General features: G+C 52.0%; 1 protein-coding gene across 3 annotated transcripts in view; it reads right to left on the reverse strand.

The window, feature by feature from the left end:
* The window catches only part of MDGA2 (MAM domain containing glycosylphosphatidylinositol anchor 2), a 682,071-nt gene extending 655,134 nt beyond the window's left edge, over positions 1–26,937 (reverse strand). For 2 of the 3 annotated variants that reach the window (XM_084833668.1, XM_084833657.1), the window contains exon 1: positions 26,613–26,931. In XM_084833668.1, coding sequence (XP_084689794.1) covers positions 26,613–26,685 — 73 coding nt within the window. In that variant the 5' untranslated portion in view covers positions 26,686–26,931. Of the gene's footprint in view, positions 1–26,612 lie in introns of all 3 variants that reach the window. The other variant, XM_084833679.1, reaches the window with a different exon arrangement.
* Positions 26,938–27,436: the final 499 nt, after the last annotated feature.

Below are 27,436 nucleotides of genomic sequence, written 5' to 3' on the forward strand. Positions count from 1 at the left end.
ACCGTTGCGTGCCATCCACGGGACTTTCCACTGACAGTGCTCAATGCCAGGGGAGCTCCAGAATTTGCCACAGCAAGCGCTGCTCACTTTGCATGCAACAGTGTAGGGATGGCGTGGACGCCCTGTTCCATCCGAGAATCTGACGAAACCACCCCTGCCTGCACCCCGAGCCCCACTCGCTGAGCTCCTGCCCCTGCTCACCCCGCCCCTTGGTGAATGGCCTGCACTCACCCTGGCAGCCTCACTGAGCTCCGCAGTTGCCATTTTTTGAGAATTAAAATGGCGATCGCAAAAACGTGCATATTTGTGCATGTGCGAAAATGCGCATTTTTGCGTATGTACAAAAATGTGCATTTTGTGATCGCCATTTTATTCTTCAAAAAATAGCAACTGCGGAGCTCAACGAGGCCGCTGAGGTGAGTGTGGGCTTCTCACCGAGCGCAGGAGGGGCTCAAGGACGGACCGGGAACCAGCGACTGGGGCAGGGGCTGGGCGGGTGCCCGGAGAACCCAGATGGGGGTGGGTTTGCACATCCCTAAAGCAGTGCTCCTCTCTCTCTCTCTCTCTCTCTCTCTCTCTCCCCCTCTCTCTACTTCCAGAGAAACATGTTAGCCACTAACAGGGAAATCCTGCAGGAGCCTTCACTTGGCTTACATTTTTGGTTTACAACGGCCAAAATGTAGGCTTCTAGCACCACCCACCATGAAGTCCAGCCCATGCAAGCCACCAGCAACGGATTAGAAGGGACTGTCTCTTTCCTCTGGCTACACTTAACTCAGTTTAAAACGCCATTAATCTTAGCTCAGAGGAGGGCGTGCTAATCTGCAGTGGGTGACTATGTGGAGGTTTAGAATGGCTTAGCGCAGATTAAGCAATGTGTATTAAATGCACACCCAAAGTTAATCTGGGTTAATTATGTACACTCCACTTTCTCCTCAAGACGGGGCTTCCTCAGCATGAAATGCATTTCTACTGTAACACTGTAAACATGGTATTCTGTCATGTGCTGCAATATGGAAACATACTGCACATGCCTTCTCACATTCCTATATAAATAACAGATCATGAATACCATCTTAAACAGATCAAAATCTGTCATCTGCTATAGCTAGCAGCAGTATATGCCCAAGGTAGGCACTGGGCAAAGGGAGGTCACAGTAGTGTAAGAGGAGGGCACTGTCTTTGCCAGGCTTCTAGAGAGACATTCGCCTATAGTGAGTAAAGAGTTATCTCTAAGCGAACCGTCAGGGAAACTTTGCACACTTGAATATGGTTGTTTTTGTCTACTTTCTTTTTTTCAGGTTCTAGAGAGCTTCTACAGTAGATGGCACGTGTAGTGATAAATCACCCTTGCAAATACATGCTAGACCACAGGAAAATAAAATACCAGCCCTCTTGCCATACATACATACATGCATGCATACATTAATCCTTTGTGGCACATTTAGGGCTACAAGAAGATGATGATGAAGAAGGAGAAGGCGAGTGGGCAGTACTGGACATAGCAGACCGACGGTTGACCTCAACAAGGTTAGGAAAAGCCCTGTGCTTGCATGCTGTCCCTCCCCGCTCCCGCCTCCCCCATCCTGCTTACTTAATCACTACCTCATTTGCACCTAGCGATCACTTGCCATTCTATCTGAATGGGCAAATATGTGAGCCCTGGTTTAGAGACCAGGCAGAATCCAAAGCTTGCCCATAATTAGATATCGCAGCAAACGAAGGTTTGCCAGAAACACAGTAATGGATTAAAGCAGAGCGCACAAGGGGAGGAGGGAGCTTATGAGCACAAGGTTCATTGTAGCGGCTCATGGTTCGCCATGAGGTTTGACTTGATCCAGCACAAAACAGCTTCTTAACTTCAGCTGAGGCAGCAGCAGCATGGCAGCGTTAATGCCCACCTTATTCCGGCCAAACCTGGAACGGCATTCCCAAGCTCCCTGCACAGGGAATGTGTCAGCCACTAACATACACATCATCTGGACTGGAATTCTAACTCAAAATTACAGCATCGCAACACCCTTTTAAAAGCGCTGCTTTTAAAAGCAAAAGTACCATTGAAGCTAATGAGGGAATGGCCCAGAGAGTGTGCAAGCAGCTGCACAACCTTTTCATCTTCTTCCCTGTGGGAATCTCAATTTCCTGTCTAGTCCCCAGATAAGGAGAGGACACTGGAAGTCCTGGATGCCCGTTTGTTGGGGCAAGAAGACTGTGGCAGCCATGCTAAGACTAGAATCCAGTCCTACTGCTACAAATGTGACCTTCTGGCTTCAGAGTTTCGATCATTCATAGATTTTCACCTGCTACTTTTTAAAATGCAAGATAAACAGTGTCATTGACAGTTGGAGCTATTTTCTGTCTCAGGGCTTACAATAAAAGGTGGTTGGTTCCCAAGATAACTAAGAGGCTTTGCCAATAAAGGTACACTGTGAAGTCTTTCATTTCACCAGCCTATCCTTCCCAAAATAGCAACACACTTTGAATTTGCAGATAATGATCCTTTTTTATTCCAGTCAGCCACGTCTGTGCAAGAGGAAGTAATTCGGATATGAAGGAAGATGATTTCTTTGGTAAAGGGAACATGTGTGTGTGTGTGTGTGTGTGTAACATTTCTCTACCATCCCCATAGCTGACACTCTCTCTGGGCAGGTTACAAAAGTTAAAACATTAAAATACAATATACAAAGTTTAAAAACTATTTACATAAAAGCATACAGACAATATATACAAACAACATATAACAAAAAACAGCTTTGAACTAAAAACATTTTTTTAAAAAAAAATCCAACAAGAAAACAGCACAGCTTAAAAACACCAGAGCTTAAAAACAGTACGCACAAGTCAGCAAAAGAAACAAGGGTTCTCAAAACGGGAGGCCTGCCGGAATAAGAGCATCTCTGATGCCTGCTTAAAGACCTTCAACAAGGTCAGCAGGCGCATCTCATCCGGCAGGTCGTCCCACAACAGAGGGGCAGCAAAGGAAAAGGTCCCCTTGCCAGTCTCACATGAGGCAACTGCTGCAGACACCCTCAGAGGACAGCCAGGCACCATTGGTTTCACCCAGAATGCCTTTCCGCCACTAGGTTGCAGCTTGAGGGGGTCTCGTAGGAGGGAAATGGAGTCCACCAGTGATGGTTTTCCCCCAGACCTCCCACCCCACCCTTACGGCATTGTTCCTGAAAGGCATTCTGAGTGAAAATAATGGCAGCCAGCAGCTGGCAAACCCAAGGAGCTCACCCTGCATGGCAAAAACGTCCAAGAGAGTTCAGCTTTTAACAAGCTCCCAGAGAGAAAGACACTAGTGAGCGGCCAGCTCCTCCCCCGCAAAACAGTTCTCAGTGTGACCACCAGCTAAAACTGCCTACTCCCTTTCAGACACCTCTCCAACACCAAAAATCCATTGTTCGGGGTCTGAAATGATTTGGCCCAGTCCTAGAACCAAACATACTTTTGTGCTCTTGATTCCGCAAAGTCATCTTACATCCCAGCTTTGTGTTCCACTGCACCCAGAGCCGCTGTCAGGATTCATCCCTGGCCTATCGAAAAAGCAACCTCGGCCCATTTCTGTAAGAACCCCCATCCAGCTCTGCCATTTTTGAAGGGGAAAAAAGAAAGAAGTGGGCAAATATGCCCCTGAAAGTGCTATTCACAAAGAGCAAAGTGGATGGATGCTAAACGTCTGAGGGTGTCTGTCCCTTGCCTAATCCAGGATATCATTCAGTTCCTAGCAAGGGGGGAGGGGGGGTTAAAGAAAGTTCAACACTGAGATGGTAGGAAAAATGTAATATTAAAATATCCCCGTAGTAACCTATGGCTGCGAGAGCTGGACCATAAGGAAGGCTGAGCGAAGGAAGAGAGATGCTTTTGAACTGTGGTGCTGGAGGAAAATTCTGAGAGCGCCTTGGACTGCAAGAAGATCAAACCAGTCCAGGAAATCAAGCCAGACTGCCACTTGAGGGAAGGATATTAAAGACAGAAGTACTTTGGCCACATAATGAGAAGGCAGGACACCCTGGAGAAGATGCTGATGTTAGGGAAACTGGAAGGCCAAAGGAAGAGGGGCCGACCAAGGGCAAGATGGATGGATGATATTCTGGAGGTGACAGACTTGACCTTGGGGGAGCTGGGGATGGCGACGGCCGACAGGAAGCTCTGGCGTGGGCTGGTCCATGGAGTCACGAAGAGTCGGAAGCAACTGACCGAATAAACAACAACGCCTCTGAGCGCCACCCCCGCTCCCCCGTGGGAATCCCAGCCCACATAAGTGTGTCTCAGAAATGTGCCAGGCAGCAGGAACACTCTGGGTATCTTTCAATCTTCACTACAGCCCTTTTTTGAAAGAAGAGAGATCCAGACACAGGAGCATTCATGTGACAATAGAAAAATCTGGCTGCCTTGAGCAAGCCCCTTGCAGGCTCATGAGCCGCAGGCAGCATTGGCCTATGTGGCCTTCAGGGAGCCGGGCTCCCCCAGTCAGCGCATCTCTGCTTCCCCTGGAGCCTGACCTGCTCTTTGGCCAACCCCCCCCCCCGCCTCCTCCCCATGTCTGTATATGAACTTCCACTTCCGGGGGTGGGGGCTATGGCCCACTCTCCATGTGCAGCAGAAGGAGGTGGTCAAATGTGCTGCACCAGTTTAGACCGAAGGTCAGATATACCCTTTTTAAAAGAAGAGAAACGCTTGACTAGGTTTAAAAAAAAAAAACATCCTGGAAATGGGAAAAAGCACTCTGGGCAAATATCTGGACTGGAAGCTGTCCCCCTAGTGAACCACTTCTCTATTTGCAGGGAGGTTCCTCCCCCCCATGGGGGTGCATTCAAAACTGGTGCCCCCCCCACTCTGAAGGGGCACAGTACCCTCGGCCCCTTCATGTTGCTGGGCATGTGGGTGTGGCCTTCATGTTCTGCCCAAAGCCCCTCGGGGGCAGAGCTGGCAGACCCGGCCTCTCACTCTGCCCCTGCCGCTCCCTGCTCCGCTCCCTGGCCCTGGAGCCCTTCCCTGGATGCCTCCCACTGCTTCCATCCCCATTCTCGTCCTTCGGGGACTGGTCTCAGTCCGCCAGTCCCAGCCACAGTTTTGTCCCGCCCTTCGGTCACGTGCCTCTGCCCCCACACCCCGCAGGGATTCAAATCCTTTGCTTCTCCGCCGGATGGCGACAGGGGAACAACAGGGGCTGCACCTGTGGGAAGCCCAGGGGAAGGGCAGAGCTGGCGCCTTGGCGGGCCTCACGCTGCCAGGGCTTTCGCAGCCCAAAGCCAGGTGCAGCATGGCAGGCTCCCGGCCCAAGCGCCGCTGGAGGACCTCCAGCCAGCCTGTCCGCTGGTGACCCGACAGCAGCAAGGCCCAGAATCGCCCAGCCTGCGGGGGGGGCAGGGGGGGCTCAGGGGGTATCCTGCCCCCCACACCCAGAGAGTTCGCTGCCCCCGCTGCACTGGCAGTTCAGACCTCCCCAAATCCCATCTCCGAGGTCCTTTCAACTGGAGTTGCTGGGACCTGGTGCATGCAAATGCATCCTCAGCGGCTGTGCTGCAGCCCCCAGACAGACCCTGCTGGTTTGGGGTGAGAGAGAGATTGTTTGGGCCAGGTCATTCTCCCGAGGGGGACCAGGGATCCATCTAGGTCAACATGGTCTACTGCTGGGGTGGGCAACTGGTGGTTCTCTAGATGTTTGGGCTCACAACTCCCATCATCCCTCACCACAGGCTATACTGGCTGGGGCTTGCAGGCGGAAACATCGGGGTGCGCCACAAGTTGTCCACCGCTGCTCTACTGTGACTGCCGGTGCCTCTCCGTGGCCTCAAGCGGGGCGGGGAGGAGATCTTTCTCAGCACTTCTTCCCAGAACTAGGGATTTAACCTGGGACGTTCTGCATGTGGAGTATTTGCTCTCCTACTGAGCTGCACTCCCCCGCCCCGCCCCACCCCCTTGGCCAAGGCTGAAAGGTACATGGGAAGGCAGAGCCTCTTCGAGCAACTATCCCAATCAGACTGGGGGAAGCCCTTTCAAATCCCTTGGGACCTTTCCATCCAATTATTCAGGCACAGCGGGGTGCGGGACACACTCCCAGTCCCAGGCATTCGCGTGAAATGGTCCTCCAGCCAAGCAACCAAGGGCCTGAGACGCCTCCAACCATCCCCCAGCAGGACTTCAGTTCATCTCACTCCGCTACTGTGCAATATTTATACGGAAGCACGGAGTGAGACCGCCCAGAGCTTTGGAGCGAGGTGCCATCAGTGATGACACAAAGCCCTTATCTTTCATTTCCATCAGGGCGAGAAGCAGCACCGACAGCTCTGAACTGGCGCCCGGAGACTGTTCTTGGCTGGCAGTGAGAGTCAGCAAATGGATGCTGAATCCGGGGATAAAAGACGTTCTCTGGCAGGGAGCCAGGAGAGGGAGGTCTGCTCATCCGAGCTGGCCCAAGCACGCTCTTCACAGTCAGGGGGCCTCCTTCTGACCTGGCCTTCTTCAGGCCTTCCCAGCCGACAGAGGCTACAAAGGCCAGCACTGGCCCTCTGCAGTGCCCCAGCCATGCCGGCAGAAACGATGGGAGTTGTCGTGTAAGACCTCTGGAGAGCACCAGGATGGGGAAGGCAGGATGAGCCCCCTCTCTCCCACCCCATCAACACAGCCAACAGATCAGGGGAAGCCCAACTGCGAACAGGCAGGAGGAGGGCGGATGCCCAGAACATACTGCTGTGCCACCTCCTGCCCGCCTTCGCCAACCTGGCGCGGACACCCTCGCAGCAAATCCCGCCCGCCTCAGCTTTCAAACTCCAGCGCAGCAGCAGTACTGAGGAACGCATCCCTTCTTTTTGTTTCGTTTCATTCATTCATCCATTCCGTTTCTATACCACCCAACAGCCAGCACTGGTTCACAGCATGATACAACGTAATAAAAAACTTTTAACATTTGAACATTTGAAACAGTTCAGAAATGAGTTAAAAACAACTGACCATAAAACTACCAGAGCCTGATTAAAAAAAAAAAAAGTTAAATGCCCCATCATATGCCATCAAATGCCTAGGAGGCGCAGAGGGAAAGTCTAAACCTGGCACCAAAAAAGATGACAGTGTTGGCATCAGGTGGACCTCACTGGGGAGAACAGTCCAGAGTCAGGGGGCCACCATGGAGAAGGCCCTCTCCCTTGCTCCCTTCTTGCCATCTTTCAAACTTCCCTCAGAGGAGGCACCCAGGGGAGGACTCGGATCTTGATCGCAGTGTCTGGGTAGGTTCATACCAGGAGAGGCGCTCCATCAGCACACCAGCCCTCATGATCCCGGCCTCGACAACCTGTCTGATAGATTGCTGGAAGGTGCTCCACATCCAGGTCGCCCTTGGAAATGGCCTAGAAGCTGCAGAGGTGAAGCTTCTAGCTCAGTTGCACTGGCTACCAGTTCGCTTCAGAGCCTTCTCCTTGTAGAGGCGTTTGAGTATGTTCCCAAAGCCAAAATTGCATTACAGAATTCCGAGGAGTGCAGAATAGTGGTGCAGATCAGGTAAGTTTGCTTCCAGAGGTGGAATGAACAAAATCCAATTAGCTACTGACTCACTTGCAGGCCCAATTCATGGACACCTGTCTTCAACCTTCCCCAACCTGGTGCTCTCCAGAGGTGTTGCATTGCAACTCCCATCATTTCCAGCCACCATGGCCAATGGCCAGGCTGGCTAGGAATGATGGGAGTTGCACTCCAACACCCCTGGAGGGCACCAGGTTGGGGAAGGCTCCCCTACTTAAGAACATAAGAAGAGCCATGCTGGATCACACCAAAGGTCTGTCTAGTCCAGCATTCTGTTCACATAGTGGCCAACCAGCTGTTTGCTGGGAACCCACAAGTGGGGCATGAGCACAACAGCACCCTCTCACCCATATTCCCCAGCAACTAGCGTACATAGGCTCACTGCCTCTGGTACCGGAGGTAGAACATAGCTATCAAGACGAGTAGCCATTGATAGCCTTCTCCTCCAGGAATTTGTCCAACCCCCTTTTAAAGCCATCCAAATTGGTGGCCATCACAACATCCTGTGGTAGCGAATTCCATAGTTTAACTCTTCACAGTGTGAAGAAGTCCTCCCTTTTATCTGTCCTGAATCTCCCACCAGTCAGCCTCATGGGAGGACCCCACTGGGTTCTAATGTTTTGAGAGAGGGAGAGAAAAATGTCTCCCTCTTAGCAATGCATCTCTGGAGAACCAATCGTTCAAGATAAACTCTCTCTCTCTCTGCCAGCCATGGTAAGAGTTAAAAAGTGACGAAGGATCACTTGTTTCTCTGAATTTTGCCAGAGTCGTTGGGAGAGCGTGGCAGCAGCAGCTACTTAGAAATGCATGGCACTGCAGCCCAGCATAATGAGGTCCCTGTTCTCTGGTAAAACTGCTTTGGTTCCAATCACACAATATCCCAAATTGTACAGGGTTAAAATATGATACAATAACCGCATTCAAAATTTCCTCCCATTGGCCACAGGCCCCCCAAAAGACAGCCCTGGGAGGAAAAGCACCAGCAGCTTCTAGGAAAAGAAAGAGGAATAAATATGCCTCATATTTATTAGCTTTTCTAAGGAGGAAGATGAATTGCAAAGGCTGGGAAGGAGTTTGGCCAGACTTCTTTTTATTTTTTTCTTCCAACTTCCCACCCACAGCAAATCCTTCTCTTCTCTCTTCTTAAAGCATTAGACCAAACACGAAGCATCAAACAAACCTGAGCCAGCTATGACATGCATCCATCAAGAGCCACAGAATCAACACCCATCCCTCTCCCCATCCGCTCGCTTGCTGGGCTACAGACTCGGCTGACAAAAGCCTGCACAAAAAAAATACATCCAAAGCTGATATGAAAAACGCCCACCTCTACAACCTTTACAAAGTATGCAAATTGAACAGAATCACATATATTTTTCCATTTGCTCCTCATTTTTTATGCTAGCCATTAGAGGCTCTGTATAGCTAGGGATGGATGGACTCCCCTCCGTCCATCCCTGCCAGGCGCTCACTGAACCGCCACCGCCACCTGCCCCGCTTGCCATGCTGCGCAGGTCTCTGGACAGCCCAGCAAGCACCCAGCAAGTGCCCTGCAGCCGCCCGTCCCCTCGCTGAACCATCATTTTGCAAAAATGGTCCATCTGGTTTTCCGTAAAAGTAATGTTGCATAAATGGTGGCCATAAAGGAGCCATTTATGCAACATTACAGGCATAAATGGTCCATTAACAGACCCTTTACAGCCATTTGCACAGAATTACTTTTACAGAAAATCCCAAGCCACTTTTTTTTTTTTTTGCAAAATAGCAGCTCAATGGGGGGACAGGCGGCCGCCAGGCGCTTACAGACTACACGGTGCTCGGCGAAGGGGCAGGTAAAGACACAGCGGCTCAGTGAGCAGGGTCTGGGAGACTGAATGGGGGTGGGGGGTCCGCTGGACTCCACCCCCCTCTCAGACTCCCACAACATCCCTATGTGTAGCATGTAAGGGCCATTCCCCCAACACTAGTGTCTGGAAGATAATTCTGCAACCCAGGCCCGATTGCAAAAGAAAAACAAAAGGGTGTGGGTCATAGAATCATTGTTGGAAGGGGCCTGTAAGACCAGCGAGTCGAACCCCCTAATGCTTCTTGTTAAAGCCCTAATTGGCTTGGGACCCAACTACCTAAAGCTTCCCAAAGCAACCTGCCTGTGCATTAAGATCTTCTGCGAAGACCTTCTTCAGTGCCTTTACCACAGAGATGGGGGAGAAATTAGTTCAGTTTGCAATTTAATACAAACCAAATGAATTTGCACTTCTCAAGCTAATATTCAAAGTGGAGCACGCCTATCACTCAGCTCTCAAACTTCTATGAACTTTACGATGCAGTTCTAGGAATGGGTGAGCATTTCAGTTCAGTTCAGTTTTGAGAAGAACTGACCAAAATTTGCAAACTTTATTACTTGTTTATGTATTTGTTGGTTACATTTCTACACCACACAATACGAAGCTCCCTGGGCAGTTCACAGCAATCAAAACCATAAAATGCAACATGATAAAATACAATATAGAAGTCTGAAAGTTTAAAACTAGTTTAAAATAAAAATAATAACCAAATAGAACGTAGCAGCAATGCAAAGATTTAAAATGCAGTACCAGATTTAAAACAGAAACTGAAAGACTAAAATACCTGGGAAAATAAGTTTTTCACTGCGCGCCAGAAAGAGTGCAACATAGGCGCCAGGCAAGCCTCTCTGGGAAGCCTATTCCACAAGCAGGGTGCCAAAACAGAAAAGGCCCTCTTCTTAGCAGCCAACCACCTCATTTCCTTTGGTGGGGGCTCCTGAAGAAGGATCAATGAAGATGATCTTAGGGTCCAGGCATGTATATATGGGAGGAGACGATCCTTCAGGTAGCCTTTCCCCAAGCTGTTTAGGGCTACGAATGTTAGTACCAGCACTCTGAATCAGGCCTGGAAATGGACTGGCAGCCAGTGCAGATGAAAGAGTACTGGCATAATAGGATCATGTTGGCCAGTCCCTGTTAATAGTCTCACTTCCCCATTTTGGACCAGCTGAAGTTTCTGGACCATTTCAAGGGCAGCCCCAGGTATAACACATTGCAGTAATCCAGACGAGAGGTTATCAGAGCATGGACAACTGTAGCGAGGCTCTCTGTGTCCGGATAAGGGCGCAGTTGGCATGTCAGCCTAAACTGAGAATAGGTGCTCCATGCCATGGAGTCCACCTGTGCCTTGAGTGACAGTGCGGGGTCCAAGTTCTCCATATTCAGGACAAAAGAGCCTGAGATCAAAGCAACTCGATTGTGGGAGAAAGGAAAACTGATGGAGTTGTGCATCCAGGCCCAGGACTTCCAGCACTTGGCTCGTAAAAGTCTGGGTTTGAATCCCCATGTGTTCAACTGTCGGTGCTGAATTAGGGCTACCACCTCTTTTTTCAACAGTGGCTACAACTCTGGCCCTCAGCTACCACTTGGTAGCTCAACCCCCACCACCTACCTGAACACCAACCTACCGGCACACGGACTAAGGGAAAAAGAGACTGAAAGGCCTAGATTTTTTGAATGCTATGAACTGATCCATTAGAAGCCTGCTCAATGCAGGAATCCAAGTCAGAGCAGCCCTGACAGGTGGCTGTCCAGCCTCCTCTTGAACGCCTCCAGCGTGGGAGAGCCCACCACCTCCCTAGGGAACTGGTTCCATTGTCGTCTTGCTCTAACCGTCAGGAAGTTTCTCCTGATGTTCAGCCGGAATCTGGCTTCCTGTCACTTGAGCCCATTATTCCCATCATATGCCTGGGAGCAGAGGAAGGCCATTACGCCACCTTTTCAGAAAGGAGGGTTTGGCCGTGCTCTGCATCTTGGCAGCAAGGCAAGAAAGGGACTTTGCATGGAGCAGAGCCCTCAAAACAGCTGCCCCGAGGCAACAGGATGCACTCCACAACAGGGTGTTGTAAATGCACCTCTCAACTGGTTTTTTAAAAGCTTTTAGCTGCCGCTTCTTTTGTCAGGGCTTTCACATAGTGGGAGATGCTGTGGTTTTAATAGTAGTCATTCTTGCTACCAATTGCTCTTATGTTGTTTCTCGGCTACCTCCTGCCATCTTGTTATCTTTATTTTATTTTAGCCATGTAAGCTACATTTAAGCAGAGTGGCATAACAGGAGCATGAAGAAGCAAAGCCCTCGGCCTTTAAGAATGGCTTTGCTCGGTCAAGGCAAGGGCCCATCATCAGGCCCAGCCAGAGGCCTCTGGGAGCTCCCAGCCCTGGCATCAAGGCAGCACCCCACTCACGGTGCGTTAATGGTGTCCTTGTCTGCCCTGAACCTTGGCAAAAAGTTGAGATTGAAATAACCCAGGCAAATAAAACAAGGTTCTGTCGGGCCCTTGGCACCCAGCTGACACTATATAAAAATACTGAAGATTAACTACTACGAGCAGTAAGGAATTGCCTCTTGTGTGTGGCCCTCCTATTCCCGACTGGGCTTCAACCGAAGTCATCCAAGAGGAGAAGGCCTTCTCGGTGGCTGCTCCCAGGCTGTGGAGCTCCCTGCTGAGGGAGGTGAGGTTGGCCCCTCTCTGCCGCCTCTTTGCTGGCAAGCAAAGATGTTTTTATTCAAGCTGGCCTTTGGCGTGTAAGCAGGCCTGTTGTGTTGGATGCTCTTTCTGTTCTGCTACTGTGTTTTTCACTGTGATTTTAATGTATTTGTTCTATTATTGTTTTAATCATTTTTTCCCTTATCTAGGATTGTACAGTAAGCTGCCTTGAGTGACATTTTTGTGGTAGACAGGTGGGGTACAAATAATTAAATATACTGAACCATATTTATTTCTCTGTGTAAGCATTCCCAACTTTCTCCAAGAAGTTACCCATGTAGAGAAATGTCAACTGTAAAGTGGCACATGGCACACGCACTGTCAGGATCAGTCCCTCTAATCGTGGCAGTTGGACAAAATAGTTACAGTGAGAACCATTCTAACTGTGGTCAGTCTCTGCTGTTGTCCAGCACAGACTTGTGCCATTTTGACACCTCTTCACTCCGTTGTACAAACTATGGCAGCCTTTGAAACTTTGCCACAGCCGCTGGAGTGGATAAAACCAGTGCCATCGGCAGACTTCACCAGAGCTGAATGAAATTTATTAACCCCAAGTCTGCTCAGGATTTCAGTAACTCCAAAGGCCTTTTGGGAACTTTTTAAATGCTTCATCCTTCGCAGACAAAATGGAGATGTGTCATTTTAAAACTCCCGTCTTCTTGATACTTCTTATGTTAATAATCTCAAATTTTTGATCCTTCTTGCTCTAACAATAGCTCCTTTGTACCCATGCTGGGCTCTCTCATTTCCTCTTTTTTTATTTAAAAGATTGCATTGCAATGACACCCGTCTTGAATAGAAAATATGGAGAAGCAAACACCAAGGGTCTCATTACTAAGCACCATTAGACTTGCATTTGTTCTCCATTTAATTTATATATGCCGAGTTAAAAACCATTCATGTTGGGACTGACAAAGGGATAATTTTAAGGTTGGATTCTCTCCCCCGAAGAAAATAAAGCGAGTATTCTAAACAAATAGACTAACAGGGCCCTTTGTTCAACCTTTCCAGAAGCTTTTAAAAATGCTTTCAGCTTCCCACAATTGCCAGAAATACACGGCATCACACAGAGAAGTGCACGTTTCCAGTGGATAAAGGGAATGAGACTAACTCTGAGCCCATGGAAGAGGAGAAATAATAAAATACATGGGAGAGTAAGCATTGTCAAGCTGTCAAAGACGTCAGCCCATGAATCTCTGAGTCCCCCAGCAATAGAATCTGAGGGCACACCCATACTACATGCTTATATCGGTTTTATATCCACTTTGGTCTTTCTTCTTCCCCCCAAATCCAGGAACATGTAACTTGGCATTGGTGCTGAAAGTTCTCTGCAAGAGACCACTTGCCTCCTCCACAGAGCTACAGTCCCCAGGATACCCAGAGAAAAGAGAGTGGCTGGCCACTAATGTGTTCAGTGCATACTGTAAACGCAACCGTGGATTCACAAAGGACCCAAGAGATCCTACAAACCAGCTCCCCTGCCCTGACAGCGCCAAACTGGACAGGCTGCACCGGACCAGGACACAGAATGTTCTCAACTTCACCACACAATCCAAGAGAAGCATCCCAGGATCCCTTACAGTGGAGCAGAGAGGAAGCTGGGACACAACCATCAGATTGCGTACACCAAGGGCACTCCCAGGATCCTCCGTGATGCTGCAAAAAAACCAGAGGGGGGGCATTTTTCAACCGGCACGCTGCTGGCACTCGTAAGATGCTTGCAAGAGACTGGCCCTGCTTGAGGCTGCCCCTCCTGGGCAGAAGAGCCACACCAGGTCCTTCTAGCCCAGTGGCCCGGTCAGCTGCTTCTGGGAAAGCCACAAGCAGGGCTCAAAAGCCAACCCCACCCCCCACCCCCACGGCTGTTCTCCAGCAGCTGGTATTCCGTGACTCTGACTAATAGCCAGTGATACATTTAATTACACATTCTATAAGGTACTTCCTTTACTGACCCAAATTTACTTCCAGTTTCACCAGTTGACTCTGATGACCAGAGAGGGGAAAAAAGTCTCTCCCATCACACCATCAGTGGAGGCTGGTGGCTCCGATGTCGGTGGGGCAGTAAATCCGCTCCAGGTTTCAGTCAGAACCAGTCAGAGCTCTAAAGGAGCTGTCTAGCTCCTTTAGAGCTCTGACTGGTTCTGACTGAAACCTGGAGCGGATTCACCGCCCCACCGACATCAGAGCCACTAGCCTCCATTGCACATCATCCATAGTTTGATGAACTTCCATAATAAAAATTGCTCTACACCTAATGCGAAGAGAAACTCCCTGGAAAAGACCCTGATGCTGGGAAAGATTGAAGGCAAAAGGAGAAGGGGACGGCAGAGGATGAGATGGCTAGATAGCATCACCGATGCAATGAATATGAACTTGAGCACGCTCCGGGAGAGAGCACAGGACAGGAAGGCCTGGTGTGCTATGGTCCATGGGGTCACGAAGAGTCGAACACGACTGAACGACGGAACAACAACAAAAAGCCCCAGACATTTTAGTCTTTTCTCAAACTTGAGGGCACTCAAGCCCCCTGATCTTTCTGCCTGCCCTTGCATGGAATTTGTCTTTTTCACAGTCACCACACATGGAGCTGACATTTTCTTCTTTGTGCCGTCGACCACAATACTCCAAGATTGTTTTCCTGGTTAGTCACCGCCAGTTCAGATCCCATCAGTAATTATATGGAGTTATGATTTTTTTTTTCCATCCAAGATGCATCACTCTGCCTTTTACTTACATTGAGGCTCATTTCCCAATCGGTTGCGCTTTCACCAATTTGGACAGCCTTTTGAATCTCTTCACACCCTGTTAGGACTTGCACAATAATTTGATGAGATCCACATTGTGACCATGCTGCTATCTCCTGACTCCAGATTATTCATGAACAAGTTAAATAGCATCTGTCCTGATACAGATCCTTGGAAGACACTGGTTCTCACCTCGGTCCATTTATTCCTACTTTGCTTCCTGTTCTTTAACCAATAACAAATCCATTAAAGGTACAATCCTATCCATGTTTAGGCTGAAAAAAGTTCTACAACTCCCAGAGATCCCCAGCCAATGCGCGGCATAGGCCGGGGAAATCTGGAAGTTGTAGGCCTCTTTTCTGTCTAAACATGCATAGGATTGTGGCCTAAAGTATCCATCTTCTAATCCCATGACTGCTTTGCTTAGTCAGGAGCATCTGGTGAAGGCCCCAGTGATTTCTGAATTTTTAATTTGTCAATTAGCCCTAGCATTTCATCTATTTTACTTAGTTCTTCAGGTGCTCTCCCAAAAAAGACTGCTTTGGGGACAAGTATCTCCTGCAGTGAAGACTGAGGAAAGCAAATAGTTTGTCCAGCTTCTCTGCAGTCCCCCTTTAGCAATCCTTTCACTTGTTTATCACCTAACTATACAGCTGCCTCCCTGGCCAGTTTCCTACTTCCAATATACTATTTAAAGACATATTTATTATTCTTAAATTTTTAGCAATATGTGCCTCAAATTCTTTTTCTGCTTGCTTTTCTGCTTGTCAATCCACATTGGTTTTCCTGGAGTGTGTGCTCTTTTCTGTTCTCCTCTTTGGGGCAAGACTTCCATTTCTTGAAGGATGCCTTCCTGCCTCTCACATTTCCCTTGGAGGTTGTTTCAAACCCTTTGCACAACATTACTGAGTCAGTCAATTCTCCTCGAGAGTCCTCCTCCAAATCCACAGCAGCAAATCCACATCCATCTGATTTGGCGAAGGCATTCATGTGGCCAGCAGCAGGGGTAGTGTAGTCCACAGAGATGGAAGTTGCACAGCCCCTATACAGACACACACACACCCAAGTACTGCTTCTCCATTGCTTCTGACTATGCTACAAAGTGTCATTTCTTGCAGGGATCAAGCAATTTGTAGTTTTTTTCTGTGAAGAAAAACGACAAATCCCTTAATCCTCACAGCAAATTACATTTCTGAGCATGCTCAGGAGCATCACTTCAAGTTCTGGACCAGGGGCTCAGCTGGTCAGCCTGACAGTAAGCCAGGTTCCCTTCTTCCATAGAATCATAGAATAGTAGGGTTGGAAGGGGCCTACAAGACCATCGAGTCCAGCCCCCTGCTCAATCCAGGAATCTGTCAGAGCATCCCTGACAGGTGGCTGTCCAGCCTCCTCTTGAATGCTTCCAGTGTGGGAGAGCCCACCGCCTCCCTAGGTCATTGGTTCCACTGTCATATTGCTCTCACAGTCAGGAAGGTTTTCCTGATGTTCAGCCGGAATCTGGATTCCTGTCACTTGAGCCCATGATTCCGTGTCCTGCACTCTGGGATGATCGAGAAGAGATCCTGGCCTTCCTCTCTGTGATAACCTTTCAAGGACTTGAAGAGCACTATCCTATCTCCCCTCAGTCTTCTCTTCTCAAGGCTAAACATGCCCAGTTCTTTCAATCTCTCATCATGGGGCTTTGTTTCCAGTCCCCTGATCATCTTTGTTGCCCTCCTCTGAACCCTCTCCAGCTTGTCTGCATCCTTCTTAAAGTGCAGTGCCCAGAACTGGACACATTACTCCAGATGAGGCTTAACCAGTGCTGAGTAGAGGGGGACTAGTACTTCCCGGGATTTGGAAGCTGTGCTTCTCTTAATGCAGCCCAAAAGAGCATTTGCCTTTTTTGCAGCCACATCCCATTGTTGGCTCATATTCAGCTTGTGATCGACAACAATTCCAAGATCCTTCTTGCCTGTAGTATTGTTGAGCCACGTATCCCCCATCTTGCAACTGTGCATTTGGTTTCTTTTCCCTAGGTGCAGAATTTGGCATTTATCCCTATTAAATTTCATTCTGTTTTCTTCTGCCCAGCACTCCCGCCTATCAAGATCACTTTGAATTTGGTTTCTGCCTTCCAGCGTATCAGCTATCCCACCCAATTTTGTGTCATCTGCAAATCTGATCAGCATGCCCTGCACCTCCTCCTCCAAGTCATTAATAAAAATGTTGAAGAGCACTGGGCCCAGGACTGAGCCCTGCGGTACCCTGCTCGTTACCCCTCCCCAGTTTGAGAAGATGCCATTGATAAGCACTAAGAAGATGCTATTTGAATAGTATGGAGGAGGGTTGGGGGGTGTCCTGTAAAGAGGGGAGGGAAGTGGGAGGGGAGCCTAAAAATATTTTGCATTTCTAGTGAGTCCTCATAAAACACCTCCAGGATTTGTGAGTATTTGCAAAGAACCCTTGCAAAACCCTTAGGGTGGGTGGAGTGACCAAAGAGTGGCTCACCCACCCCTAGAAAATATGAGGAAAAGACTTTTAAGGCACAATCCTAGGCATGCTTAGACAGAGAAAAGGCCTACAACTCCCAGCATTCCCCAACCAGCATGGGAATGCTGGGAGTTGTAGGCCTTTTCTCTGTCTAAGCATGCCTAGGATCGTGCCCTTAGTATAACAGGACACTCAAATAGAGGTATTAAACAGAGGTGTCAAATGTGGCACACCTGGGGTCCCAATCCAGCCCTCCAGGGTTTCTCTGGCCCCAGCCTTTTCCCCCGACCACCAACGATCTTCCGGTTTCTCAGCTTTTGCACTGTACCCCCTCCACCCATTCTAGAAGGCTGAAGTGCTCCCCCGAGCCTTAGCGACGGGCAGAAAGAACTTGACACTAAGGTAGGCGGTACTTCAGTCCCGCCCCTTTTGCCTTCAACCCCGCCCACCTCTGGAACGTGGCACCCAAGAGTTTCTGAAAGACTGAATTGGCCCCTCAGGCTGAATGTGGATGGACACAAGGAATGGGGATTACACTCTGTGAGGAGGAGGCGCAAAGGGCATCTTTAGAGGGTGTTGCAGGACCTGTAATGGACAGGAAGGTGGGAAGGACACACAGGTGGTCAAGGCCCAGACAGCAGGGCTGGTAGATAGAGGTCCTGAAACCTCACAACCACCCACTGCTTGTAGGGTGGCAACTTACGCGTTGCCCCCCTTCCCACCCACCCCCAAACCAGAAGAAGACACAGATTTTCATTAAGTCTGCATATGCTAATTCATATATATATAGGTGCAAGTTTGAAAATGATTACTATAATATAGATGGATATACCATAGAGCTCACCATAGTAGGAAAGACTGTGACTGGTCGACCCGTGTGGCTGCGCCATCTGCTGCTAAGGATGGATGGGCGCAACATCAATGCCCCGCTCTCCCTTCTGATGGCTCTTTACCTTCACACCCTTCAAAGAGAAGATGCCGTTGGATGGGGGCCGTCCTCTGACAGCCCTTCCAATGCAGGACTGTCCTCTGTAAACACACAGCCATCCGTCTAGGCCAGCACAGGGACGCCAGCAGCCGCCAGGTCCGCTCAGTGTCCCCAGAGAACTCCCAGACAGGAAGAGATGGAGACAGCCCATTTCTGTGATAGACATCCTCCCTGCAGACTGTCAGAGTATCCAGCTCAATGCAAGATGGGCAACCCAGAGGTAATCATGGGAATCAGAGTGAATGTACTTACTTACTTACTTATTTATTTATTACATGTCTTTATTTATTACATTTCTATACCACCCAAATGCTGAAGCTCTCTAAACAGCAAGCCCACTCTGCAAAATCAGAGTCCAAGTCAAACACTGGGGGTGGTTCTGGTTCTCCTGCCCCAAACTACCTGCAGGCATGGCTTTGAACCAAGATGACCAGGCCAGGGGGAAGAACTCCCCAGAGACCTCTCCGAAGAGGATGCCCAGCCTCCAGCCGGGCTGGAGAGGGGACTGGATCACTTCCCCAGCCAAGCCTGTTTGTCCTGGCAGAGGAGCTCTCCCAGGTCCTGCAGTACCTAATGCTCTAGATGCACTTTACTGGGAGTTCTGCAATTCTCTCTTCTGCAGGGTTAAACAAAAGAGAAAAGCACTCTAAATCACCCTGCACCCGAGAGGAATGAGGGCGAGTGAGCAGGCGCTGCTGCACCCTCTCTCTCCATGCCTTTTCAGTTCAAAATACCACTCCCCAACCTCGTTTTTCATGTAGAAGAACATTAAGAGGATACCTGTGCCTTCACTGTTTCCTTTCCCCTGGTGGGTGAAAAAGCAGCATAGGAAGGGTGATTTTAAGCTTGACAATGACCAGATGGGGAAAAAATCCAGGAGCCTCTCCCTGCCTAGGGAGGGGCTGTGGCTCTCAGTAGAGCCCTGCTTTGCATGCAGAAGGTGCCAGGTTCAATGCCTGGCAGCATCTCCAGGAAAGGATGGAAAAGCTCCTGCCGGAAACCCCGGAGAGCCGTGGCTGCCAGTCAGTGAACATACTGGGCAAGAGGGGCCAAGGGGGGGGGGGTCTGCCTCAGTGTAAGGCAGCTCCCCGTGTTCCGATGCCCAGAGGCCGCCTCCCAAGAGTGGCTTCAGATTTTAAAAAATGTCTGTGCCCTCCTTCCACGCTCTGCCCCGGTTACCCGCTGCTCTCAGTTGCTTCCCCAGAACCTGCCTGCCTGAGCCTTGAAGAGGCTATAATCACAGCCAGGCAAAGAGGGGAGGGAAAGACCTGGCAGGGGGATGCCTGGGACACAGAGGGTGCAGGAAGGGTGGGGGCTCCAGAGCAAAGAGAAAGTGAATCTTCTGCTTGGCCAAGGAAGGGCTTTGTGAGCTCCACGCCCTTCTTCCATGAGAAGCCAGAGAGAGTACAGAGAGCCCCATCCAACCAGCTTGGCTGCTGTTACTTATTTATGTATGTATGTATTTATTATATTTCTATACTGTCCAATAGCCAAAGCTCTCTGTATGGTTCACAAAAATTAAAACCGCATGCACAGCATAAAAACAACATAAAATATACAAGCTTAAAACTACAGTATAACGAACAACCAAAATAAAACCTAGCAGCAATGCAGAGATGTAAAATACCGTAACAAATTTTAAATGCTACAATCCCTGAGAAAACAAGAAGGTCTTCACCTAGAGATGTGCAAACTCACCCCCATCCGGGTTCTCCGAACATCTCCCCAGCCCATGCCCTCGCTTGCTGGTCCACAGACGGCGCTCTAGCCCCTCCCACACTCTTCGAGCAGCCCGCACACACCCCAGCAGCCTCACTGAGCTCTGCAGTCACCACTTTTTTGAAAAATACAATCACGATCGCAAAACTGCACACGTTTTTGCATGCATGGAAATGCGCATTTTTATGAAGGCGCACATTTGTGTGTGCACAAAAATGTACATTTTTGAAAAATGCGCATTTTGCACATACACAAATATGTGCATTTGCAAAAATGTGCACTTTCGTGTCTGTGCAAATATGCGCATTTTTGCAATCGCCATGTTATTTCTAGAAAAATGGCAACCACAAAGCTCGACAAGGCCACCAGGGTGAGTGCAAACCATTTGCCAAGCGTGGGCAGGGGGCAAGCAGGGGCAAGGGCTTGGTGAGTGGGGCTCAGTGGTGCAGGCAGGGGCAGTTCCGCCCAATTCCTGGACTGAATCGGGCAGCCGTGCCATCCCATTTCACCTGGTGCCAGGAACAGCACAACATAGGTGCCAGGCAAACTTTTCTAGGGAGCTCATTCCACAACTGGGGTGCCACAGCAGAAAAGACCCTCTTCCTGGAAGCCCTCTGCCTCACTTCCTTTGGCAAGGGCTCCCAGAGAAGGTCTGGTCTGTCATTCTTCCTGATGACCTCAACAGGGCTCTCTGGCTGTCAGTGCTGTGTCCAGCTGGTTTTGTGGCCTGGAGAGCATCATTCACAGAGGATCCTGGTACAAACCCCTCGTCCTGCATCACAGAGGAAGGGGAACCCAGAGCATGACATTTCACATGTTCAAAGTGCCACACACACATGAACTCAGTACATCTTGCAACAACCCTGTAAGGAAAGCCCGTATTAACACCCCATTATTGCAGATGGGAACTGAGGGTGGCTTGGCTTAAGGCCGCCTAGTGAATTCAGGCCAGGGTGAGATTTGAACTGGGGACATTTCCTTATTCGCCTGCTCTCTGAACGGAGGTGGGCCAGGTTAGGGTTCAAGGTCCAAGTTTCGCTGCAGATTTTTGGCATGGCTCTGGATACGCCACGAACTCCGTGCCGCTGTGCCTCGCCCCACCAAGTTGTTGTTGTCAGGATGTGGGAGCCAGCAAGCAAGCAGTCACCCAAACACTTAGGATGGGTAGAATTCAAAACCCTAGGCAGGACTGATGGCATGCACCTTCCCTGCTGGAGTTAAGCAGGCTTTCGGCCTGGTCCGTGTTTGGATGGAAGACCCCTTAGCTCCACCACAGAAGGAGGGGAGAGGCAAATACACAAAACCAGCCTTCCCCAACCTGTGGTGCACTGCAGCTCCCATCACTGGTCAATGGCCATGCTGACTAGGGATGATGGGCACTGAAGTCCTTCACATCTGGAGGGTACCAGGTTGGGAAAGGCTACACTAAAACAAAGGAACAACAGCCTGAATGCAGCCATGTAACACTGGACAGTTGCACCGGGTGACTTCAGAACTCCTTCCAGGATGGGAGCATGTTGATTATATATAGAATATTTGCCATTCATTCCCGAACCTGCTGAACTGAAGCATCTCTGAGTCAGAAATTAATTACCTTCCCTCTACCTATTTGCAGAGCAAAATCCCAGATTGAGCCTTCTTAGCCCTGGCAAAATATTAATCATAATATTCATACTTGTGTCAAGATTTTAGATTATTATCAGTAAATGTTATTTTTAAATAAAAACCCATCAGCCAGCATTTTGCTGAGATTAAAGGCTATCTGGCAATACAGAGCAGGGGCGCAAACTTTCTGAAAAAGCAGGACAGGAACATCAGGGAACTGAAGCTGCTGGCTGCCTGCTGCTGTGTGGATGGTTCCTTGTTCACAAAAGGATCTCCACGATTTTTACACTGTCAAATAAAGATGTCCGAGTCCCCCTGCCCCAAGAAATTTCACTAATCCTTAAAAGACTTTTTGTTTGCTTCCCCTACAAATTGTTCAGGGATTTCCTCTGAGTAGGAGCCTCGAAACTAGGGATGTACGTCACTGGGAAATCTGGGACTTTGGGGGGCTGACAAAGTTCCATGGAGTGTACAAATCACTTTGCATCTGCAAACCAATTTCTGAGCAATTTGTGCAAATTATGGCCAAATTAACACAAGTTATGCAAATTTGGCTGTAATTTGTGCAAATTGCAGAGCCCTCCCAGAAAAATGTGCAAAATTCCCAGAAAATCTGCAAACTGACCCAACTCACTGTAGATCAAGTCAGGCATCGCAGCAGGAACAGAAACAAAGTCTGGGCGGGGGGCGAGCATAGGAAAACCCATCAAACACCACCACCCAAATAGACTTCTCCTAAATCCCTACTCAAAACATCGTTGTAGGTGAAACCTGTCATTGACGCTGAAGCTGGTAAAGGAACTCTCCATGAAGTGGGCAGCCTCCTAAAAGGACATCTGTTATTGAGGGGAAGCACATGACAGCAGCCTAGACCTCATTGAGGTGGTAAAGCTGTGTCTGGGCTGTACCACTTTAGACTGCAGGTGGGGGCTCACATGACTGAATGCTCTTCAAGCATTCATCCATCCACATACGAAAATGAGCATGTGTATGTAGAATGAGCACGTTTGGTTTTTGATGGAGGAGCATTGGTTCTCATCTAAGCCACCATCTGCAGAATGAGGCAGTACAGCCCACACAGGTTTACCACCTCAATAAGGAATAGGTCCAAATAAGGAAATGTGTTTCCCCCACCCCATGCCCCACCCTTGCAAAACATCCTGGTCTTACTGAGCCCTCAGTATACCACTTGAGCACAGATGAAAGGTCTCAATGCACATGAGATGCAGGGGCGAAATTCTCTGTGGCGGGGCTGGGGTTCACGTGGGCTTTCAGTCTCCTTAAAAATACACGGTCCATCTGTCAAGAAAGGAGATCATCTTTTCTCCAAGTGTTTGTTTAGCCAGTTGCTAGAGATGCCTCCATAATGGGTGCTGATGGCTAGGAGACACTTGCTTAAAATGAGCATGTTTGGTCCTCGGTGACCGGAGGGTCCCTGTTAGGGGGCTATCTCTGCTTGCTACCTCTGCATGTGTGGGGGTTGATGGGAAGGAGTCTGGCAGCTGGGAACAACAGCCAGTGAAAGTGATGGAAGTCTGAGGTTACTGATGTTGCATGTGTGTTTCCCAGGAGGAACATCAGGGGAGCTCCAGGGGCACGCCGTTTGCTTTTGGAGGGAACTGACGCTGCTTTTAAAGGTAAACTCCATCGATGCCCTTGCCTTCTCTCCCCTGCTTGACTTGTATATTTTTTTAAGCAAACAGGGATAGCAAAAGACACTGTAAGTCTCCAGTCCTCTTTCTCTTCCCACAAGGAAACTGGCCCTGCAAAAGACTGCCCCCTGGAGCTTCCTACTGTTTAGGGAAGTGGTTGCGAGCACAAAACAATAAAATATCCCAACAAAGTTGCTTTTAGATAAAACAGGAGTCAGCGGTGTGTTGTTGTTTTTCTTTAATAGTGTATGGCAGGCCCCACTTTCCATTTCACGAAGGACAGCTAAAGTCAGAAAACTAGATCTCCATTTCACGAAGGACAGCTAAAGTCAGAAAAGACCCTCCAATCCCTTCCCGCTGCCTACCTGGACACCCTCCCAGCCCTGGAAGGCGTGGGGCACAAATTGTCCGCTTGCAACTGGGGCGGACCCTCCAGCCAGCCAACAAAACGTGAGCTGGAATCCAAGTGCCAGATGTGTGGCCATTGGGGATGGCAGAGCAATCATCAGTCCACTAAGAACCCCCCTTATGACAGTTCACAAACATGCCCCCCCCCCGCAAAACTCCCAATGTATTCCATCTTGCTACAATGACCAAGGCAAAGGAGTGGGCATACAGAGTCCCCCAAAGTATGGAGAACACCATTCCGTATCTGCACTTTTTTTAAAAAAACACCTTTCAACAAAGGTTGGAATATTAAGGATCAGGTCCTAGAAGTCATCTCCAGACATAACAGGACAAGCAGTCCAGAGCCGAGAAGCACACATGCACCCAAAACTGGCAGATGAAATTCTTCAAGAAGTCAACATATTTGTAACTAGCCCTGTTAGCAGAATCACACAGCTATGCCAGAGGGGAGTTGTATTGTCTGCCGCATCTTTGCACTTCCATTCACGCTGCTCATCTGACACTGAACAAATCAACAGCAAAAGGCGTTACACCAACATCTTTCATTCTTCTGCGGCTGACTCGAGGAATCCCAAGCCTTCACGCAACCAAGACTGACTGGCTGTTCCTGCCTGCCCACACATGGCACGCTGTCTTGGTGAAAAACCGTCGGATTGAACGAACATCCTGTGTTCCACGAAGAACCTTTTGTAATATCAGAAATGTAATTATTATTCTTTTTAAGATAGATTCAGCCAACTCTGGTGCCAAATCACAGTGCCTGCCACAGAAACTCAGAACTGCAGGGGCTACGAAGTCAGCCAGCAACATCAACAGATGGTCGGAGCATTATAAAGGCAATGTAACCAATCAGGGAGCCCAAGTCCGGCTGGAGTTCTCCGTTCAGGGATGAAATCGGAAAATCTCATGCATTTCACCACCACCACCACCACCACCAACCATCACGTGAAACTAGCTCAGAACTTCAGCACCACATTATCTACGTGCATTTCCTAATGGTTTAGTATGAAGGAAATTGGTGCATGCGCCCATATGTGGGAATGCTACCAAGCACACTTAGCAGCTGATTTAGTCACACAGAAAGCCACACAGGGGGCACGTTTCATGTGGGCGAGGGGTCACTCTTCATGTATCATCTCTCACTGGGGCACTGCAGAACGACCCAGGGATGACTGCCTGACCCCAGCTCGGCCTCCTTCGAAGATCCGATGCGCCTCAAACATGCGTGGAATCCATGGCTTCCCTCTGTGTGTCATGAACTCAAGGGAAGGGGAAGAGCTCGCCTCTCGATCTGTGCGAGGTTTGGCGTTCCCCGCACGGGAAGGCTGTTGCCACGGAAATGGTGCAAAATTCAGAAGGAAAGGCAAAGCCCCGGCAGCGGCGGCTCGGAGGGGGAAAGGACGAGGGTTCGGGGAGGGGCGCGGAGGAAAGGGCCCCGAGCAGGTGGAAGCCTCCATGCGGCTGATCCGAGGGAGAAGCCGCTTCCGCGCGCGCGCGCGCCACTGCCGCAGAGAGCGAGGGCTGGCGCGGCCGCTGCCTGCCTTGGGGCCAGCGGACCTTCCCTCCCCGGCCGCCCCCGCGCGCTGCCCACGTCAGCCTGAGCTGTGCGGGGCACGAGCGGCGCCCTCCACGCCGCGCCGGCCGGCCTGAGGCGGCGGTGCGTACATCTGCCCGGCCCGGCCCGGCCCCCAGGCAGGGGGCGCCCGCCTCGCGCTCGGCTCGGCTCGGCTGCTGCCAGGGGCCAGCCCCCATCCCCCCCGCCTGCCCACCCGAGCGCGTCTCCGCCTCCGGCCGGGGTCTGCGGATTTAACCGAGGGTTATTTTGAGCGTCCCTCAAACACGCCCCCCAGCCGTGCCGGGCGCGTATCGGGCAGGGATGCGCAACTCCCGCCCCCCCCCCGCAGCCCGCGCCCGCGCGCGCACCTGGGGCCGCGCCGGGAATCGCCGCCGCAAAGTTTGCCGTCCACGGAGCCTCGTCCACCTCCCTGCCGCTCGCGGGGGCCGGGGGGCGGCCCCTCCCGCCGCTCTCCGCCGACGAGCCAGGCCGCTCCGCGCGCACGTGCGCCGGCCGGGCCCACCCGCGGCCGCGGGCGCCCGCCACGAGCCCGCCCCGCCCCGCGAGCGCCCCACGGCGCCCGCACGCCGCTCGGCCGCGGGCCGGCTCCGCGCGGCCCCGAGGAGCCCCCGGCGCCGGCCGAGCGCGGGCGGGCGGGCGGGCCGCGGGGCTCCCTCCGAGCGGCGCCGGGAGAGGCTCCCGCAGCGCCAGCGGGCTCTGGGCCGGGGCCGGGGCCGAGGCCGAGGCCGCTGCGCGGGGAAGGGGAGCGCGGCGGGGGCGCGTCCAGCAGCCCGCGGGCGCCGTGCAGCCCCGGCCAAGCTGCCCCCGCCCCGCCCCGCCCCGCCCCTGGCCGGCGGGAGGAGCCTGGGCCGGCGCCCGGGCCGCGGACGTGCGCGGGGCTTCGCGGCCGGGAGGAGCGGGCCGGGGCGCTGAGCGTCGCCGCTTCCCCTCGCCGCAGCCACTGATCCCCCGCAGGCCGGCCGGCCGGCTCGCTCTCCCCTCCCTCGCCTGGGTCGGCTCTCCCAGACCCCCCCCCGTGCTCATGGCAACGGTGGCGCAGAGAAGCAGAAGTCCGCGGAGGAAGCGGGGGGCCGCGGCAGCTGAGCGCCTCCGCCCCCTTGGGGAGGCGGGGGCCATTCCGGCGGGGCGCCTCCGCGGAGCGCCAAGTTGGAGAGCCGGCGCGCGGTCGCGCGGGCGGGGGCCGCATCCCGCGGGCGGCGGGCAGCCCGGCGCCGCGGCCGCTCCGCGACGTGCGCCTCCGGGACGGGGGCCGCGCTCAGCGGCGGGAGGGTCGGGCGGCGGGAGCCCGGCCGGCCGGCGAGGGGCGGGCGCGGGGGCTCATCGTCGCAAGGTCACCACGACTTCGGGGGGGGCGCGGGAGCCGCGGGGCACTCACCGTAGACGCCTTGCCCGGAGATGCCCTCGAGCAGCACCGCGAGCAGCCACACGGCCCCGCAGGCTAAATCCATCTCGGCGGCGGCGGCGGCCACATATCCAGGCGAAGGGGCCGGGGCGGGAGAAGGAGGCGCCCCCCGTTCCGCCACGGCCCGGTCGCGGCTCCCGAGCAGGAGGCGGCGGCGGCCCCCTCCCCAGCGGAGGGCGGCGGCGGCGAGCGCGCTCAGATCGCGGCGGAGGCGCCCTTGCGCGCCGCGCTGTGCGGGGCCGGCGGCAGCGGCTCGGCGGCGGGGGGCTCCGGAGCCATGGCGGGAGCGCCCCCGCGCGCGCGCGCGGGCCTGCGGGCGGGCGGGGCGGGCTGCTGCTCGGGCGCGGCGGCGGGCGGGCGGCGCGGAAGGGAAGCGCGCCGGAGCGGCTGCGGGCTGGCGCGCCGCGGTCACGTTGGGCTCTGCGTGCTGCGAGGCGGCCCTGCCCGGCGGCCGAGGCAGCTCCGAGCCGGCGACGTCAACTGCGCGCCGCCGCTGCCGCCGCTCGCCCGCTTCTGCCGCTCCCGCCTCCTCCTCCTCTCGCCGGAGCGCGGCGGAATGGGAGGCACCGCGCGCGAGCCGCCGCGCCTCCCCGCCCCCCCGCGGCCCTTGCCAGCCCACCGATTTCGGCGGGTGCCAGCTTCGGGGCAGCACCGCGCTCTTCGTCAGGTGGGCTCCCGTCAGGTGGGCCTCTTCTCTCCCCCGCCGCCGCCCACTTCCCCCAAGGTGAAGAGGCGCGCTCTGGCTCTTGCCCCTCGGGCAGCCAGCCACGGAGCCTCTTGACCCACTCTCTGGTGGG

Source organism: Heloderma suspectum, chromosome 1 (assembly GCF_057233095.1).
Source record: "Heloderma suspectum isolate Gila_16-S chromosome 1, 16-S_ref, whole genome shotgun sequence".
In the NCBI taxonomy this organism is placed as follows: domain Eukaryota; kingdom Metazoa; phylum Chordata; class Lepidosauria; order Squamata; family Helodermatidae; genus Heloderma; species Heloderma suspectum.